This window comes from Mustela erminea, chromosome 11, assembly GCF_009829155.1.
Source record: "Mustela erminea isolate mMusErm1 chromosome 11, mMusErm1.Pri, whole genome shotgun sequence".
NCBI lineage: Eukaryota > Metazoa > Chordata > Mammalia > Carnivora > Mustelidae > Mustela > Mustela erminea.
Window position 1 is genome coordinate 14290622 of NC_045624.1, and position 20651 is coordinate 14311272.

Sequence of the window (20651 nt, forward strand, 5' to 3'; positions counted from 1 at the left end):
GGGTGCGGAGTGGGTGTGTGGCTGGAGGGACTGGCCTGCTGAGTAACTGCGAGGCACCTAGACCTCAGCCCAGCGCATGACTCGCATGGACCAGATCAGCTAGAGACTGGGAGTGAAGCCTCCAGGGCACCTAGAGGGATGGACTAGGGGAGCCCGATGCAGGAAAGGGGGAGAAAAGAGGAGTCTGGGAGTCAGGGACGAGTGACGGCATCCTGGCCTTCCCACTCAGGAGGCATGGGCTCCTGGACAAGCTCCTCGAGCTCTCTGACTCTGGTTCTTCACCACTACAGTCAGAATTCTGGTGCCTCCCTCTCAGTGATGACAAAGTGAACAGACGCGACAGCCGAATGCCACAGACGAATTTGATCGCATCCTGCTTTGAAAAAAATCGGGGACATTGAAGTAGGATCTCTTTGGTATCGTCTAGTATGGACTAACTGTTCATTTGCTGGTTTGAGAATGGTATACTTATTTAGGACAACCTGAACTCTTAGGAAACGCACAGCACAGTGTTTGAGGGCGTGTTTCCTGAGGTCTGCAGCGCACTGAAATAGCAACCAAAAGTGTGTGTGTGTGGAGATGAAGAGCAAATACGGTGCAGTGCTAACTGCTGAAGCGAGGAGGAAAGGGTGCACGTGTTCATGGTTTATTCTTAATGTTTCTTCCTAATGTTTAAAATGCGTCAAAGAGGTGCCTGGGTGGCTCAGTGGGTTAAAGCCTCTGCCTTCAGCCCAGGTCATGATCCCAGGATCCTCGGATCTAGCCCCGCATCGCATCAGGCTCTCTGCTCAGCGGGGAGCCTGCTTCCCCCTCAGCCCCGCCTGCCTCTCTGCCTACTTGTGATCTCTGGCATATAAATAAATAAAATCTTTTTTAAAAATATAAAAAAAAAAATAAAATGCATCGATAATGGGGGAGAAAAGGAATAGATGAGAAGATAGGCCAAGTCCCCTACGCAATGCCTGTGCCCCAGTCTTTATCTAAGCCACTGAGGGTGACGTCAGCCAAGAACCAGAGATGAACAGGCCAGATACTGTTCTGGGGACATAGCAATGATTTCTAGAAGACAAACATTCAGAGACAAACATTCAGAGACAAACATTAAACAACAAAACAAGTATGTGAACTTGGTAACCAAAGCTAGTGCTCATGTGCTACAAAGACAGTCCCCAGGTGAAGGACAGGGGACCCGAGGGGGTGGGGGCGCCTCCGAGCCTCTGAGCAGGTGGAATGTGAGCTGAGCATGGACTGTGCCAGGGGGCCGGCTGTGCAGAAACTACCCCTCCTCCTCTCCCTGTGTGGCCAGGAGCCCTGGAAAGGCTCGGGTTGCCAGAGGGGACATCAGCCAAGAGCCTGGGGGGGGTGGGGGGTGGGGGGGTTTGCTTCCTCCCTGGGAGAAACCAGCCATGCTCTGGTTTATGCTTTTGTAACTCTTGGGTCTGTTGAGACAAGTCAGATACCCTCACTCTCCCTGGACCAGTGAACTCCATGGCGTGGGGGCAGGAAGGCGGGACAAGGGTGCCTGCTGAAACACTTTCTGGAAGCAGCCCGGGATCTGGCACTGGCCCCAGAGGCAGCCCTTTCCACAGCCCCCGAGACGGGTGAAGACACTGCCCACTAACACAGGTCACAAATGGACTTCATTCATGACTAAAGAAATGCAGGAAAATGTATTTTCACCCATCAGATTGGTAAAGACATCCGGTACCCGGGGTGCTGTGGGGAACGGCCCCTCCGCCGGGGTTACTTCAGCTTCTCATGGAGAATTTGGGGTGTTTTGACACTGTCCATCAAATGTGAAATCGTGACCACGCTTTGGCTCAGCATTTCCGTTTTGATGAAGCTATTCTAGAGATGTCATCAGTTGAGTTTTTAAAAACAAGGCAAAAGGATAGCACTGAATTATAATTGGTTTTTGTGGAGAGGGGACTGCCTACCCGAGTGTTGGCCAGCAGGAAACTGCTTAAGTAAATGATGTATGGGTATGGGTATAATATGAGTAAAGTCTTAGAAATAAAATATATGTACCCATAATAACAATATAAATAATATAGGCATAGAAGAAAGTCCAGAAGTCTCTATATTGAAATGTTAACAACGGGGATGTCTGGGGCATGAAATCACTTTCTACAGCATGGCTGTTATAAGCAGGAAAAAAAAAAAAAAGGATTTAAAGTGGGAGACAAGGATGGAAGGAAAAATGACAGCAGATAGTGGCTCTTCTCTGGGGGCAGCTGGGAGATAAATCTTGAAACAGCTGGAGAATTCACCTGCCTTAGCGTCTCCCACCACACGAGTTGTCAGTGGCCTTCTGACCACCGAGCCACCGTGGCTCACCATGGAAGGCACAATGGAGACGGCTACAGAGCCCAGCTCTCACCCAAAGGGAGCCCCACAGAGCCCAAGACAGCCGGTGGTAGAATTTGGGTTTTCTGCCACTTGCAGTCAGAGTGGTAAATGATATCCTAACTTGAGGTAAAAAAGGGAGGGAGGGAGGGGAGAGATCCTGTGAAGGATCATGTGATCCTGTGATCACACATGTGATCGTGTGATCATGAAGTCCACACATATGAACAAGCAGGCTTCAGGAAGGGCTGAGACCAGGGAAACGCCAGGGACCTGAAGAGGGGTTTGTGGGTCTTCTCTCCAGGGAGCCGCCCTGTTGGAGTTGTGACACCTCCCCGCCCTCAGTCTCTCAGATCAAGTGCCAAAATTCCTGCGAGGGAGAATCGGGTTGGCCCAGCTGTGTCAGCCACGGTGGGGGAAGGGGTCCAGATCGGGGACACAGAGACCACCTGCATCCGTCCAGAGAGCCGTTGCCAGGGCGGGCAGCCATTTGGACGGGTGACTTGTTTGCTGTGGCAGCCTGTGGTGACAAGGTAACACAGTGGGCCGCTTAAATGACAGAAACGTATTATCTCCCAGCTCTGGGGGCAGGAAGTCCAAGGTTAAGGCGCCAGCAGGGTTGGTTCCTTCTGAGGTCTGTGGGAAGACAATCTGCCCTGGGCCTGTCTGCTATCTTTGGTGGTTTGCCAGCAATCCTTGGCCTTCCCTAGCCAGTAGACACATCACCCTGATCTCTACCTTCATGTTCACACAGTGTTCTCCCTGTGTGTGCGTGTTTGTGTCCAAATATCCCCTTTTTATAAGGACCCCAGTCATGTTGGATTATGAATCCGCCTACTCTGGGATGACATCATCACAGTCCCCGCCTAATTCCAAAGAAGGTCACTTTCTGAGGCTTGGGGGATTAAGACTTGGACATATGAATTCGGGGCAGGGCAGGGTGGAGAGACGAAATTCACCCCACGGCCTATTACATACGGTCCAGGTCCAGAGAAAGATCTGGGCTGGAGGGAGGCTGCACGGTCCATGACCTAATGGGGAGAGAGAAGCCTTTGGGAGCAGATGATAAAATCAGCAGAGTGCACGTGAGGAGAGCCACAGATGCATGGCTTCCTCGAGATAAAGCAAGCACTGAAGACATGTGCGGGATTTGAGGGTGTGTGGTGGCCTTGGTGAGGCAAATGTCGGCACACTAGCCAGAGCGAGAAACACTGCGGTGGTGTAAGGAGGGCTTAGGATGTGACGACGGAGTGGAGAAAGTGCGCTAGTAGGTCGGACGTACAAGGAAGAAACCAGTGTCCGCTGGAGGAGGAGAGGCCAAGGAGGCATTTACCACCTGCTCCTGTTTACTGATGGTGGGAAAGAACCAGTTGTGTGCCCATGGGCTAGGGACCCTGCTCATTAAGTGTCTGTGAAATCAAAGTGTGACCGCACACAAAGGGGACAGAATCCAGAAAGCAGGTTGGAGGGACTGGCCAGGGCCACATTTTGGGTCCACTGCAGCTTCTGCTCCCCCCCCCTTCTTGCTGCCAGTGCTGGCTGCACTTTCAGCCCTGGTCGATGCTGGTGCCAACAGCGGTTCAAATTCAAGATTTGAATTCAGATCACTAGCCAGGTTTGGGAACCCTGCACTGCACCACACAGGCTGACTGGGGCCAGGCTCCTCTCCCTGTGAAAACGAGCGGGCATGCTTATTCATCCCTCAGGGGTTTTTTGTTTTTTGTTTTTTGTTTTGTTGTTGTTGTTGTTTTAAGATTTTATTTATTTATTTGACAGAAATCACAAGTAGATGGAGAGGCAGGCAGAGAGAGAGAGAGAGGGAAGCAGGCTCCCTGCTGAGCAGAGAGCCCGATGCGGGACTCGATTCCAGGACTCTGAGATCATGACCTGAGCCGAAGGCAGCGGCTTAACCCACTGAGCCACCCAGGCGGCCCCATCCCTCAGTTTTTAATGAGTTAGGGTACTAAGTCATCCCTCCAGAGCGGCTGTCCCTGGGACTTCTGCTGTAGGGAAGTCTTTTAGGTGTGGTGTCTCTTCCCCCACTACACTAGCAGGACAACCAGCTCTGCTACTTTTCCCCAGGCCACAGAATTTCTTTTGGCCCCGCTGTTTTGTTTTGATTTCCTGAGGTCTCAGCATCTCATAGACTTGGCCAACCGCTCTCAGCCCAAACTGTAATTTTCAAAATCAGCGCAATGGCAGAGGACCGTGGAGCTGGGGACAAAGAGGAGGAAGGAGTCAGGTGGGACTCTAGGTTCTCCCTTCAGCCTCTGCTTCCAGTTCTTTCTCGGTAACCCCGCGGGCCGGCCCTCTGCTCCTTTCTCCCGCAGGCCTGCGGAGCGGGCGTGGCCAACAGAATCCCAGCCACTGCCAATCCCAGCGGGGCCCTTCGGGTGGGCGGGGCAGAGAGGCGTGGCCTGAAAACTTCAGGGACCAGGCTGGACCAATCCCGAGCCAGTTGGTGAAGCCGACTCCATACCTGCACCCAGGTGCGCTCGCTTTGCGTCTCTCGGTCGCTCTGCTCACCGGATGGAGCGGGCCCAAGCAGGGTCCGGAGGACACCAACCTGGAGCCGAGTTCCCAATGGAGCCCTTGGGGAGCCAGGTCGCGGCGCCGGAGCAGCCGCAGGTCCCCGCAGAGGAGCGACAGCTCGAGAGTCCCGAGAGCAGCCCGAGTCTGGCCCGCGCCGCAAAGGAGGCAGCGGGCGCGGGCCAGGACCTCTCCGGCGGGAAGAAGCTGCCCGCGCCTCGCCCGGCGCTCCTGCGGCTCCCGCCCCCCAGCCTGGGCTACGGCGCCTTCCGCCGCCAGGTGTCCGCGGGCTCCGAGCCGCCGTCGCCCGGCCCCGCCTCAGCCGAGCAGCCCCGGGCCGGCGAGGCGCCGGGGGCCGAGCTGGTGCCGGGGGAGCCTCCGCAGGGCGCCTGGGCCCCGGTGGAGCTGCAGGTGGACGTGCGCGTGAAGTCCGTGGGCGTGGCGGGCGGCAGCCGCTCGCCCTCCCCGGCGCCGTCCCCGCGCTTCCTCACCGTGCCGGTGCCCGAGTCCCCGGCCTTCTCCCGCCACGCGTTCCCCGCGCACCCGCTGCTGCCGCGGACCCCCGCCCGGCCCGAGCGCGGCCTCGACGTCGAGGGCCGGGCGAGCCCCGCCGACGGGCGCTCGGAGAGCCCGAGCTCCCCCACGTGCCGCGGCCGCTGCCGGGAGCTGGGGCTGGAGAAGGAGGAGGCCGGCGCGCTGCTGCACCGCGCCGAGACCGGAAGCGACGAGAAGCTGCCCGGGGCCATTCAGCTCGTAGGTAAGCCCGCGCGGCCGGGAGAGGGCGACGCCGCCTGAGCGCCCCCCACAGCCGCCCAGCGCCGGGGCCACTGAGGCCGCTGCCCCGGCCCCACCTGGCCTGTCCGGCCTGGGATCCGTAACATTCGGGGCTAGGTAACTGAACCGCGTTCGTCTGCGCCCAAACCTCTATTTCCGCCACCACTCCGCCTCCCCAGCGCGAGAACTTCCACATTGCCCTCTTCGTGCGCGCGGCGTGGCTGAGAAGTAGAGGTGGGAGGGCTTCCCGGAGAGGGAGGTCTTCCAGGATCACCTGACGGCGCTGGCGGCTCGAGCGGGAACCGGGAACCGGGTCTCCCGACCCGGACTCCCCTTCTCCGCCTCTGTTGAGGAGCATCGGGCCCCGAACACTCCCCCATTCATCAGCTACTGCGGGGGGACTGGGGACCAGACTGCTGGAGGCGGTGTGTGGCGGAGAGGGGCCCGTCTTGGGGGCGGGGGGCTCGTCAGGGGACAAGAAGGAGCCTGGAGGGGCGCCTGGGCGGCTCAGTCAGTGATGCCCCTGACTCTGGATTTCAGCTCAGGTCGTGATCTCGGGGTGGTGAGACGGAGCCCTTCCCCAGCTCTGTGCTGGGCATGGAGCCTGCTTAGGATTCTTTCTCCCTCTGCCCTCCCTCTCCTCGCTCTCTTAAAAAAATAATAATAATGAAGGAGCATAAACAGTCCTGGACCAGGAGCCAGGAGGGAGTGGTTGGTGAGCTTGGGGGCATGGGAAAGCTTCCTGGAATAAGCGTTGAAAAGTGAGTAGGATTCAGGGGTGGCAAAGGCCCCTTCCAACTGGAAAGCTCAGGAGGCAGTGTGCCAAGAGTTTGGCCAGGTTAGAGGAAGGCCAGGCCAGCTAGACAGGCCCCAAAGCCTCAGGGGCTCTGCCATTTCTTAGTCTCGGGGAGAGTTCAGGGACACAAATCACTCGGGATTTTGCAGTTTGGCGTGAGCACATTTTCTAAATGATGGTATATTGTCTGTCTGTCTTTCTTTCTTTCTTTCTTTTTTTTTCCTTAAAACGGGGCAGGGCAGAGGGAGAGGAAGAGAGAATTCCAAGAAGGCTCCAGGCACAGTGTGGAGCCCTACATGGGGCCCACCTGACAACCTTGAGATCATGACTGGAGCCAAAATCAAGGGTCGGCTGCTTAACCCACTGAGCCACCCAGGCTCCCCAGAGATGTATTTCCTATCGCTGCCCTAATAAATTGCCTCGAACTTAGTGGTTTGAAACAACACAAATTTATTATCTTACAGTTCTGTGGGTCGGAAGTCTGATGAGCTAAAGCTGAGCTGTCAGCAGCCCCCCCTCCTGGGGGCTCAAGGGGGGATTCTGTTTCCTTGCCTTTTGGAGCTAGAAGAGACTGCATGCCTTAGTTCAGGCCCCTCAGAATATTCCAAGCCAGCAAGCAATGTTGGGCTGATTCCTTCTGCTGCCCTCTCTGACTTTCCTCTTCTTCTGCCTCCTTCTTGTTTATACAGACCCTTGTTGTTTACATTGGGCCTACCCAGAAAACCCAGGAAAATCTCTTCATCTTAAGGTCAGCTAATAAGCAGCCTTAATTCCAACCAAAACCTGAAATGCCCTTTGCCATGCAACCAACTTACAGGTTCCAGGGATTAAGTCATGCGCATCTTTGGGGCAAGGACAGACGATATTCTCTCCACCACGATGAGTTTACAGCTTTTTGTCGGAGTAATTAAAGAGTCTAGGACTAAAAAAAAGTACAAGTACAGGTCAGCCTGGGCTGGAGCCAGACGGGTCTGGGCAGGGAGGACTCTGGAGCTGAGAGAACAGAGGCTGGGGGAGGAGGTGTCTTTTTTTTTTTTTTTTTTTAAGATTTTATTCATTTATTTGACACAGAGAGAGAGAGATCACAGGTAGGCAGTGAGGCAGGCAGAAGAGAGAGGGGAAAGCAGGCTCCCCACCGAGCAGAGAGCCCGATGCGGGGCTCGATCCCAGGACTCCGAGATCACGACCTGAGCCAAAGGCAGAGGCTCAACCCACTGAGCCACCCAGGCGCCCCAGGAGGTGTCTTTTGGAGAAGGTGGGGTGGCCTCGGAAGTCCAGAGGTAGTTCGAATTTTGGTGGGATGGGCAGGAAGAATGTACTCGGCGCTGGGGACCTGGAGGAAATGGGACCCGGAAGGGTGATGCCCAGCACGGTCAGGCCGAGCTGGAGGGGCAAGGACGTTTGTAACAGCTTTACCTGAAGCAGTGACCCAAAAGGGACACTCACGGGCATGAGCCCTCTGAGTCAGTCCTATTCTGAGCTTTGTATTTGGAAGTTTTCTTTTTCCATTCTCTTCTTTTCTTTTCTGTTTTTTTGTTTTGTTTTGTTTTGTTTTTTAAGATTTCCCCCTCAAATTGAATAACCTTTAAGCCCCACAAAACCTGGTTCCAGCCCAGGCCACTGGATCTGACTAGGAGGAAGCAGACAGTGCATCAGCTGCGGGTAGGAACTGTGGCAGATTAAGAGGGACTCACAGTTGGAGAGTGAACAGAGGATGTGACATCACAGATGTCATTCCAGGATGGGGGAAGGGAAATTGGGTGGAAGCTAGAGAGTGGAGCTGAGGGGAAGGTGCCGGAGAGAAAGGAGTGTGTGTTGTTATTGCCACGTGGGACTGGGTGTGTTTGCACACACGAGAGGATTCGGTTTAAGGGGGTCCAGAATTGGAAGTGGGGTGAAGACGGGTTTAGAGGGGCTTTAGCTTTATGTGTGTTTTCATTTTTTTTGTAAGGAGAATGTTTGGGGGTTACATGTGTAATTAGGAATTGCTTTGGAGGGGCACCTGGGTGGCTGAGTCAGTTAAGCGGCTGCCTTCAGCGCAGGTCATGATCCCAGAGTCCTGGGATCAAGCCCCGCGTGGGGCTCCCTGTTCAATGGGGAGTCTGCTTCTCCCTCTCTCTCTGCCTCTCCTCCACTCGTTCTGACTCGCGCTCTCTCTCTCCAATAAATAAAGTCCTTAAAAAAAAAAAAAAAGGAATTGCCTTGGAAAGGGGTAGGCGGGACTTCCTCTGTCTGGAAATTTGGGAGGACTCTGGCTCTGTTCGGGGGCCATTCCCAAGGGCAGCCATGCAGCCCTGAGCAGAAGGTGGGTGGGGCTGTGTCACCTGCTCTATTTCTTTTGCGCATTCTTTTCTGAAAGGCCAGAGCGCACAGTCACGGTTGTTGCATTGACCGAGAGGACTGGTAGATTTGTGTTCCTTTTCTTCTCCAGGCTTTTTAGTTCTGCTTTTATTGTAAGACTCTCAATTTATATGTGTCTTTGATTCCAAGCATATTCAAGTCATTTTTTTTTTTAATTTTTGGTAACAGCTTTATCAAGTTATAATTCATGTAACCGCACAGTCCACTCCAAGCGCGTGGTCTGGTGGTCTTCACATTCCCAGATGTGCACAGTCATCACACATCACACAGGTGGTTTTAGCATGTTTTCTAAAAAGAAACGCTGGTGTGCCTGGGTGGCTCAGTGGGTTAAGCTACTGCCTTCGGCTCAGGTCATATCTCAGGGTCCTGGGATCGAGTCCCGCATCGGGCTCTCTGCTCAGCAGGCAGCCTGCTTCCTCCTCTCTCTCTGTCTGCCTCTCTGCCCACTTGTGATCTCTCTCTGTCAAATAAATAAATAGAATCTTAAAAAAAAATAAAAAAATAAAAAATAAAAAGAAACGCTGTATCTTTGAGCTGCCAACACCCCCAGCCTCTCCCAGGCCACCGCTGAGCCACTTTCTATCCCTGTGGGTTTGCCTGTTCTGGACATTTCATAGATGGACTCATATGTGTCCTTCTGGGACAAGCTTCTTTCACTTGGCATCAAATTCTCTTGTTCAGCCACAGCCCAGCCCCCACCAGCCCTCCCTTTTATGGCTGAATGTTCTGCTGTATGGATATGCCACATTTTGTTTATCCATTTATCAGTTGATGAAAATTTGGGTCAAACCCCTTTAAGAAGCAGATTATGTAATTAAAAATAAAAAAGCAAACTCCAAAAAGGTCACAGATGGAATGTGACTCTTCGTATATATCTGTGTAACACACTTCCCTTTCCAGTCTTTGAAGCAAGTGTTTTTTTCTAATGGAAATAGGAAATCAAGGACTTCAAAAGTGCTTTTTGAGTTGAGTTATGATTGAAAACATGTTTTATGAAAAACCTTGGAAATGTGTCCCAGCTTTCTTTGTGTACATGTTGTGTGTATTCATATGGAGGTACATATGAATAGGCATATGGTTTTAAAAATGTAATCATTCTCTTCAAAATAATAAAATATTTGCTGGAGAATTAACCTCCACTGTTCTGGGTTTTGGCAAAAATATGATGATTGAGTTCTTGGGACCCTTACGCTGGACATGTGGCATTCCCAGCCTTTGGCCCCGAGATGTGAGTGGGTCCTCCAGCCCCTGGCAGCAGGTGTCTGGGAAGTTTATTTCTTAAATTTTTAAAAAATATTTTATTTATTGGGACACCTGGGTGGCTCAGTCAGTTAAGCTTCTGCCTTCAGCTCAGGTCATGATCCCAGAGTTCTGGGATTAAGTCCCGCATCAGGTTCCTTGTCCAGCAGGGAGTCTGCTTCTCTCTCTGCCTCTGCCTGCCACTCTGCCTGCTTGTGCTCTCTCTCTAACAAATAAATAAATAAAATCTTTTAAAGAAAATTTTTTTTAATATTTTATTTGTTTGAGAGAGAGGGAGCACAAGCCAGGAGGAGTGGCAGAGGGAGAGGGAGAAGCAGGATCCCTGCTGAGCAGGGAGCCTGACGTGGGGCTCGATTCCAAGACCTCTAGATCATGACCCGAGCTGAAGACAGACACCTAACCGACTGAGCCACCCAGACACCTGGGTGTTTAAATTGGGAAGTTTAAATTGAACTCGCATCTAAAGAGAGGCCTCTTTGCATTAATTGATTTCATACCTCTGTGTCCAGGCAGAGATCAAATTCAGGAGCGCTCAGTTACTTTAGATGTTTCCGGGTGGAAAGCTGCTTACAACCGCCGATGGCTGTGATTAACCATTTACTGTGTTTTCTTCTTCCCGTTTTCCCATCTGGTCTCCACGGTCACTCCGTCATTGGGGCAGCATCTGACAATCGAACAAGTTCTCTCTCTGAGCCTTTGCCACTGCCTTTCCTCCCTCCCTGCTCCATCTCCGGAGCTCCTCCCCCACCCCCACCCCCCAATCCCCCCCCCCGCCCCCGCAGCCTCACTGCCCTTCTCGGGTGTCTCCTGCTCTCCTGCCTGCAAAGCACGCCCTGCACGATGTTTCACTGTGGCCTCCAGTGACCTCCAGTGACCTAGGGAGATAGAAGAGGCAGGTGATTTCACTGGCAAAATGAGAAAAGACCAAAAACACATGGGGGGCCCTGTGGAGGCCAGACCTAAACCCAGGTCTGTCCAAGCTGCAACGGAACCCGCATCCCTCTCTTTGGAGGGGTAGATCCCGGTACCGTTAGCTCCATGAGTGCAAAGGTCTGGCCCTGTTCTTGGTGGGGTCTGTGCCCTGTGTCTCGTGCCCATTCAGTGCTCAGCACACGGTTGTCAGCCACTCATTTGTTCCCTTTCTTGAACAGACTCTTAGGTCTTCTCATTATTTAAGAAGCAGAATATCTTCAAGCATTTTTCTCCCAAATAGGAAGTTCTGTCCTAAATTGAGTGGGTTTTTTGTGGTGTCTTGGGCCAAGGGGTTGGGTGCTGGTATGTGAGTCAGTGTGGTTCCAAGTCGGGTGTGGCTTGGGTCGTCTCCTTCTAACCTGTCTCTCCCGGTTGTTTGCTCCTCCAGGGCTGCCTATGTACATGAAGTCCCTGCGCTGGGCGCTGGCGGTCATGGCCGTGTTCCTGGCCATGTCCGCAGTCGCCATCGTGGCTCTGGCGTCTAGAGCAGGTATGGTGCCTCCTCCCGGTCCCTCTCCTCCCCTGTCCACCACTGGGGCGTCTCCTCCTTACGGCAGCTTTGTGAGAATTAGAAAATGACATCCCCACCGGGCTTGTTGAGCAAAGAGAGGGACAAAGACCTCCTACCTCCCGCTGGACACAGCCTGTGCTCTAACAAGCAGGGGGTTGGCAGACCCCACCTGTGGGAGGGGTCTGTGCCCTGCACAGACTCCACAGCCCGCCCGGGACCCTGCCCACCCTGCTTGCTCTCCCAGGGCTCACCCGTTCCACACTCCAGATTTGCCCCCTCACTCAAAACAGTGCCTAGGTTTTGATTATTTATTTATATATATTTTTAAAGATTTTCATTTATTTATGAGAGAGAGAGAGCGAGAGCCAGAGAGAGAGAGCACAAGCAGGGGAAGCAGCAGAGGGACAGGGAGAAGGGAGAGGACTCAGCAGGGAGCCTGATGGGGGCTCGATCCCAGGACCCTGAGATCAGGACCTGAGCCGAAGGTAGCTGCTTAACCGACTGAGCCCTAGATTTTGACTTTTTTCACGTGTGTACATTCAGTTCTTTATAGTGGTTTCTCTGCTTGCAGGGACCAGGTGCCGGCCATGTCCCCGGGGCTGGATGTGGTTGGAGGAGAACTGCTACTACCTCTCTGCCAAAGCTCAGGCTTGGGAGGCCAGCCAGGCCTTCTGCTTAGCTCACCAGGCTACCCTCCCGCTGCTGAGCCACACCCAGGTGAGACAGAGGTGGTGGGCAGTGGGAGGATGTGGGTATCGTCACAGACCACAGACTCCTGGCAAAGATCTAGTGCATCTCTGCATTACAGAGAAAATCACCAAGGCCTGGGGAGATAACGTGACATGCGAGAGGACCAGACCTCAGGGGTCCAAGGTCTTCAAATTACTCTTCCCTCCAAGAAGTAGAGGCGGAGCAGGGAAGATGGGGGCAGGGACGGTCCTGTCCATCCTGTGGCCAAGCAGTTAACAGGGAACATTCCTTCTGCCGGTGCTTTCATAAGTATTTGTCAGGCACCTACACTGTGTTTGACACTGGGGACTCAAGGACAAGCTGGAACACCCGGCCTCACCTTTACATGGCCAACAGAGCCATGAGTGCGGCAGGCGTTAATCAAGAAACCACAGAAATGTGTGTTTAATCTATATTGATCTGTCTTAGGGAGGGAAGGTGCACAGTGCTCAAGGTATACGTTGTTTTGGAATCTTGTCTCCGTCCTTGGTATGCTTTTAACAGTTTCCTAGGTGGGATCCCTGGTTCCTAGATCTCAAGACTTTTTCTTGGTTTATAGCCTTTTCTTGGTGGAGCACATACACAGTAAATTTCCTGGAAAAAAGTGTGTGCCTGGTAAATTTCTTGAGACCTGTCATGTCTGAAGATGCTTTTATTCTAACCTCACTTGATTGATAGCTTGGCTGGGTATAGAATTTTAGGGTGGAAACAGTTTTCCCTTAGCATTGTGCTGGTTTCGCTTCATTATCTTCCAGTGTTCAGTGTTACCATTTAATAAGTCTGATCTCTGATCCTTTGTGTGTGACTCCCCCCAACTCCAAATTTCAGGGCTTTCATCTTTCTTCTCCCTCTGTCCTGAAATTGAACAATCCTATCCCTTTGTTGGTGTTTTTCTTCATTTTTATTTCTTCCTTATTTTTAATTTTGAGAACTCAAAATTAAATTTGAAGAAGGATATTCTTCAAATATACTTTTTTATGGTGTCCTATTTGTTTCAAGGATACAATATCTTCTTTTATCTCATTATAAAGATTTATTTATTTATTTGAGAGAGAGAATGCACATGCACACAGAGGGAGAGGGAGAATCAGACTGCTGAGCAGGGAGCCCACCAGACGACATGGAACTCAGTCACAGGACCCTGGGATCATGACCTGAGCTGAAGGCAGGCACTTAACCCACTGAGCCACCCAGGCGCCTCTTTCTTATCTCATTATAGATAATAGATATAGCTAACTTTGTTTTGGAATTTGTTCTGCTCCCTGTGCTATATCTGTTTTTTTTTTTTTTTTTTCTGCAAGTACTTTTTATTCTATGTACTGAGTTGTGGGGGATTTTTGTCTTTTCATGTTAGAAAATGTCCTGAAATGTCTGATAACCCCTAGCTGTTATAATCCAGAGTGAGGCACTAGAGAACAGGCTGGAAGCTCTGTGTGGGGGTGGAGGGGAGGGGCTGCACTGGGCTTTAGCAGGGGCAGGCTTTGCAATGGGGACATCACACTGGGCCTCAACTATTCTTTTTCTTTTTCTTTTTCTTTTTTTTAAGTGAGTGCTAAGATGTCAGCATTCCAGGAGCAGTGGGGAAAGGGAGCCAAGGTTTCACTTGGAGGAATGTAGCACTTAATACCTCTCCTTTTTTAGTCTAACTTCCTCCAGCCCTCAGCCAGACCTGGTGCTCTGGGTCCCTGGTCCCCTGTGGTTTCTCCTGGTGACCTGCCGTATGGGAGGGGTGAGTAGATTTTGCGGGAAGAGGTAGGAGAGGGGCCTTCGCTGCTGCTTTTATAGACTTGTCACCAGACTTTTCCAGGCCCCTTTCCTGTATCTTGGCCTCTAGAAGGACCTGTCGCCTCTAATATTTCAGCATTTGGGGACTTCTCAATTCAGACTGGTATCTTTCTCAGCTTCCTCTCACTTGACCTTTTCCTTGAAAAAAAAACGCAGCACTTTCTTGGGGCTGCTCAGCCCGTCACGGCTGTCCAGCTGCCCAAGTGCTCTGGGAATTTCTCATTGCTATCATCTCCCGTGCTGGTCTCTTATTTTCCCGTTCTGTTATCATTTCAGGAAATTTCTTTCTACTCCTATTTTCTTAAAAGTTCTAAACATGAATGAGTTTAATTTCATTGGATGGATTTTTGTGTGTCTGTTGAGATGATATCTTTTTGTTTCCTTCCCGAATTTCTTTTTGTGTGAATTACATTGTTGTTGTTGTTTTTAAATATTCTAGGGCTCTTGTGATGGTTTACTTAGCCAGGATTTTTTCTTCCCCCAGGACTTCTGGATTTGACTTGTTAATATGTTACTTAGGACTTCTCATACATGACATTTGGTTTTCTTGGACTGTTCTGCCCAGTCCTGACCTGAAAGCTATTCTGCACCATACAACAGGGAAGGGGGTCCCTGCCTTTTTCTCTCTCTCTGAGAGAGTTCCTGGAGGTGGATAGAACACTGAGTGGGGAAATACAGTGAGTTATTTGATCATCCGGAATAACACTCTGTTTCAAAAAACATGGGGAAATGAAAAAGATACAGTGTAGATTGAAAAACACCAAATCTGGGATCTCAGTATGATAAAAAGATACACGCAGAGAAAAAACACAGGAAGGAAATATGTATACTCATTATTCTAATTGTGGTTACCCCTGGGGGCAAGATTTATGACTGGTCTTTTCTTCTTCTTCCTTAAAGTTTTAATTATTATTTTTTTAACTTTCTAAATGTTCTGCAAATAGTATGTGCTGTGTATAATTTGGAGGAAATGCCAGAGGGACAGTAGCCTATGAAGAAGATCAGTTTATAAAGGTTTTGCCAGAGGCCTGGGGCAGGCCTGGAGTTCTTATACTTGTCAAATAAGAACCGGCTGCGTTGAGGAACCTTCCCAGGCCCCTCCCTGTTGGCGTCCGCAAAATGAAAGCCAGTGGGAACAGGAGCAGAGGTGGGTCCCTGGACAGTGGTGGCGCTGGGGGAGGGGGCCAAGCCTGGCAGGGACCCACCGAGCCCAGCAAGCATCCTTGGAAAGCCTGCCTCTGCCCTCCAGCCCCTGAGGACACGGGTTCAGTTCAGAATGACCTCAGCCCTCTGGTCTGTGGCGGGTGCACCCTCCAGGGGGCAGATGGGCTTACACCAACCAAACTGCAAGCTTGAGATAAAGAAGTCTTTCAAAACTAAGCATTCAGGATCAATTATTTGGGACATACGTGTCTGAGTAAGTTCCTTACAAAAAGAGGATTGGGTCCCAGGCAGTTAAATTCTGGAATACGATAACTGGAATTCTGGAATCCTTCCAAGCTCTGGACGAGGGCCAGACTCTCCAGGAGGCACTGGGGCAGGGCGAGGCAGGCAGGGGCAGTGGGCAAAGGCCAGGCTCCAGGAGCTGGGACACACACCCAGGGACCTTGTGGTGGTACCAGTGGTTCGCCCAGCCCTTGGAGAAGCAGGTCTCATTCTCCTGCAGAGCTGGGTTTGCTCCAGATTAGCGAAAAGGGAGAAAGTTGAGGTGCCGTCGGTGCCCTTGGTCTCACACAGCTGTGTCTCCTGGGGTGCAGGGAGCTCCAGGTGCGCACATGACTGTCAGCCTCACGCACCGACTGCAGGAAGGTGAAAAGAGACAGGAAGAAATACCCATCCTAGGATTAAGCCAATTAACTAATTGATCATTTGCATATGAAAGCAGAAATGTACACAGGCGGAAAGCAGAGTGGGGCTGGTAGGGTTGGGGGGTGGGTGTTGGAGGTACAGGGAGTTTCCCTCGAGGAAGGTAGTTCCGGGGGCGGACGGCCCTGATGGTCACATAACAGCGTGGACAACCGCGATACCACCAACCTGGACACTTAAAAATGGTGAAAATGCTTAATTCCATGATATGTATTTTACCACAACTTTAGAAAAAAAGAAATGTTTGAGGACAGAGCAGATAATTTACCTCCACTTGAAGATGCCAGATATGGGATTTCAAGTACATTCTGCTCGTGATCCTATTCCCATGGGCCCCGACATCCGTGGCCAAGTTGGAGAAGCGCCCTCTGGAGGCCGTGGAGGCCCCGGGATGCCAGCGGCATCATTATGGGAGCATTGATTTGAACTCAAGTGATTCTTGAGTTTCTGGAATTTCCATCTGTGGATGATGCTTTTCCCATACCGTCGTTTTTGCTAGCTGTGAGAACAAGTGCACGGCGTCAGCACTACGAGGAAGGAAGGGTGGAAAGGAGTGAGTGTTCAGGGACGGGCCGTGCCTCCTGTTCGGAGAGGCCCAGAGGTGGAAGTCAGGGCAAGCCAGGTGGCCTGGGGCCAGAACTGAGGACAGGGGCTTCTTGGCAACTTGTTGGGGGCTGCGTTTGCACACCCTCCGGCCCAGACCGCAGAGTTCTCCTGTAGTGAGTGTGTATGCTATGCCCTTGGCTTTATACAGATCCTCTCAGGTCTCCTTCCCAACGTGCCCCGACTTCAGAGGCCTGTATGGAAGCTCAGAAAGGTGTCCTTGCCTAAGGTCCCCCAGGACCGGAATTTGAATAGGAGGTGTCCCCGTGCTGGGAGAAGCCCTGTGCCCCGGTGTTCCTTCCCCGTTCCCAGGAGGGTGCCGGCCAGCAGGGGCCCCCCTCTGCTGTAGCCACTGCCCAGAGCTACTCTGCCCACTGACTCGGCTCCCAGCCGCCTCCGGGTTCCCTGTCCTCCCCTGCACAGCCCTGTGCCTGGCCCTGCTGGCGGGCCTCAGCCTGCAGTCCAGCCCGATGTGTGGCCGTGGGTGTGCCTTCCCCGTCCTCGCCAGGTTCTGGGAAAGCGACACGCTGTGCACCAAACTCCGGAGTCCGGTTAGGGCAGCTCACTTTACACGGGGCCTTCAGGGGACAGGCATTACTTTCGTGCTTACTTTCTAAGAACCAGGGTTAAATAGCGAGGTTTGGGATTTCTCAACTTAAACAAGTTTTCTTGTGAAGAGCTGGTCAAACCCTAAACTCACATAGGACAGTCTCCTAATTTTCGCTCATGAATAGAGGCTTCTGGATGTTGTGAGCAAAGTGTACTTCCCGGTGCGGTCTGCTTTTCTTCACTCAGTGTGATTTCATAGTTACATTTTCTACGTACTTGGCATCCTGAACAGCATTGTAACTTTCCATCATGTTGATATCCCATAACGGGCCCAGTTATTTCCTGATTGCCGAGCATTTGGGTGGTTTCCATTTTTCCTTTCTAAATAGCACTGTGTTATCTTTGAGTAAGTTCATTTTCTCCCCTTTATGTTCTTGGATTTATTCTCCAAAGTGGAATCACTCGTGGGAGTGGAAGGAAGGGTGTGACCTTGTGTGCAAAGTGGCGGCAAAGTAAGTTCTGAAACCGCGCCAGCCTCGCGGCCTCGTGCCGGGACGTACAACATTAAAACATCTTTTTCCAAGTTAAACATTTTTAAATGCCATTTTTTCCTTTAATGTGTGACATCAAGGACTAATATTGAAGAGGAAGATCATCTCTAACAGCTCTCGGACATCCTTGGGGTTTTTTTCATTCCCCTTGTGCATCTGCATTCTTGTGCGAACACATTTTGTCGTGACTGTAATCGTGCCACCTTCGGAATCAGCATTTTTACCCACCATAACCCTTGATGTCCCTTAACTTGCTTCTTATGGCTCCATGGTCTTTGTTCTCATCTTTTTAAAAAATATTCTTAATAACGTGCTGAGCTGATACAATGTCACTGATCAGTGCCCTGCCGGCCCTCTGCTCTGTCCCCTCGATACCCAGCCCACACTGCTTGGTGGGGACTGGCCTTAACATGCTCTCTCTCCTTGAGGCTGAGCGGGGATCCCCCCATTTCCCGTCCCCAGTGTCTGGCAACCGGCAAACATCCAATACAGCTTTCCAGTTCCTGGTGTTTGGGGACAGCTGGGTGAGCTGGGAACTTGCCCGAGGTCCGGCGGGGATGAGGGGCCACAGAAGCCCCAGGTGACTCTTACTAGTGTCCGAAGAAGGGTGACCCGCTGCTTTTCTCCTTCAGGACTTCCTGAGCAGATACCCAGTCCCCAAGTACTCCTGGGTGGGAGCCGGCGAGGCCCCCAGGGCTGGCACTGGATCGACGGGGCCCCACTGTCGCCCCAGCTGTGAGTGACCATGGGCTGGGGTGGGTGGCCCCTCTGTCTCTAGTATGACCAGAATGACATCAGAGCACATGCCACAGAGGGGCTGGGGCCTTCCTCTCTGCTGACACCCCCCACCCCAATCTGGAGCCTCCACGTGTTCCCAGATTCGGCCCCCTGTTCCGCCCCCACCCTCCTGGCCCCGTCTGGCTTGGAGCCTTAGTTTCACTTGTCCCAGTCACCCCATCCCTTGCTCGGGCCCCCAGAGCACTCACCCAGGCAGGATCGTTGCCCTGTTCTGTAGACGAGGGGGCTGCACAGAGAGATCTGGGTGGTTCTAGTATGCTATGGCGCATCCTCACGGCTCCCATCTGAGGCCCCTTCCCGGACCCCCCGACCCCGTGCAGGGATGAAGCCTTACCCACGCCAGCGTTGGCAGCAGGCACACAGGCCAGCAGGGGCCGTCACTCTGAGCTCTGTCCCCTCTTCTCACCTTCCCCAGACTCCCGGAGGAAGAGGAGGACCAGCCAGATCTCAAGTGCGGGGGCCTGGAGGGAGGCAAGCTGGTGGCTTTGGACTGTGCCTCTCCAAGACCGTGGGTCTGCGCCAAGGGGACCAAGTGACTTGGCTTCCACCCATCCTGAGACTCGGGGGCCTGCAGCCACCCCAGGGGAAGCCAGGTTGCCGGCTGGGGTAGCCTCTTCCCTGGACCCAGACTTCCAGGTCTCCCTGCTCTGTGCTCAACAGGGGCCCTTTCTGAGCCATAAGGGACTGGACTTCCGGCTCAGGCGGGTCACGTCTAAGGGAAAGGAGACTTTCTGTGAGTGTCCACCTTCTGAAGCAGATTTGTTCGATTACCTTGGGATGCTGTGTGGTTTTGTTTTTGTTTTTGTTTTTGTTTCTTCGCTTTTTTGAGCCTAGGTTTCTCCCTCATTAAAATGCCCATTTCCCATCCTCTCCCTCACCTGCTAAATTCCATCTGCACACCCCCCGCCCCCAAGTCTTGGAGGACCAGGAGGCCTTAGCGATCCCAGGTGCTGCCAGGCAGTTCTCCCCTGAGCGCAGGGACCGAGGCTGGAATGCAGCAGCTGGGTGCACGGCCGACACCGCTGACCAACAGTGCTGGAAGATGGCAAGTGAGAAGTGGTTGTCCCCGGAGGAAAGAGGAGGGTGTCCTTCCCAGCCCCGAGCTGGCAGAGGGTAAGGTTCACAGTGTGTGCACTGGCGGGGCCTCTGAGCAGCTGATGCCCAAGGCTGGGAAGATGCAGAGCACGCCCCCTGCGCCCACCCCCACCTCTGGCCCCACGCAGGAAAACCCGGGAGCTGCAAAGCACAGGGTCCAGAGGAAGGAAATCAGAATTGTGGGGAGGTCGAGGCAGCTCTTCCCCTGACAGGTGTGGGGACACCAGCCTGAAGATATCTGTGTTGGGGTTCAGTGAGGGGCCTTCAGGCCAGAAGGAGTGGCCGGGGGGGCCGGAGGACTGGTTTAGTCTTTGCAGGCTGTCCAGATCTCTCTCCCAGTGACCGGGGACGGTACCTGCATGTTCCCTTGGTGCCAAGCACTCGACGTGACTGTCCTGGGCCCACTGACCTCCCTCGTCAGGGGCAGCCATGCGTTCAGCTTCCTCTTGAACAGAAACCTTTACTGATCCGTTCACACCAGTCTCTGGTACAGAACGCACGGGCTGGCTGGCGGAGAGGGTTGGGGTCCTACACTGGACAAGCAATAAAAATCTTAGAAGTGCTCTGGTGTTCCTCCTGGCTTTCTCACTCCCGCTACCATTTAACCCCAGAGCTTGGTAACATGTTCCACTCACACCTCACAGTCCCGCTCAGCAAGGTCCTGAGCCTGGCTCGTTAGGTGTGTCCGACACTGGCAGCCATCTGGCTGCTCCCAGCTCAAGGCCAGGAACCACAGGTGGGGGACACCTGGGGTACAGATGGCCAGGGTGTGGTGGGTGGTGCCAAAGCCTGGAAGTCCTAAAGTTTTTAAGCTCCACCTGGTGAGGAATTGGAACAAGAGCGATCTTTTGACCTAGGTCCTAAGAAGCTACTAGTTCCTGTCCAAAGTAGGCAGACCAAGAAACAGCAGTGTAACCATATTATTTAGAAATATGGAGAGGCACCTCCAGTAGGTAAATGACTGACTCTTGGTTTTGGCTCAAGTCAGGATCTCAGGGTCAGGAGATTGTGTCCCACCTCGGGCCCCGCACTCATTGTGGAAGTTCTCTCCCTCTGCCTCTGCCTCTCCCCACCCAATAAATAAAAACCTTTTTTTTTTTTTTTAAGATTTTATTTATTTATTTGT

General features: G+C 52.5%; 1 protein-coding gene across 1 annotated transcript; it reads left to right on the forward strand.

Moving 5' to 3' along the window:
- The first annotated feature begins 4812 nt into the window (after nucleotides 1–4812).
- On the forward strand, nucleotides 4813–19051 carry KLRG2 (killer cell lectin like receptor G2). Its single transcript, XM_032306073.1, is given in 6 exon segments — nucleotides 4813–5632; nucleotides 11427–11528; nucleotides 12121–12266; nucleotides 18265–18310; nucleotides 18313–18367; nucleotides 18846–19051. Coding segments are annotated over 6 exon segments (1227 nt in total). The 5' UTR covers nucleotides 4813–4875; the 3' UTR covers nucleotides 18967–19051.
- Nucleotides 19052–20651: the final 1600 nt, after the last annotated feature.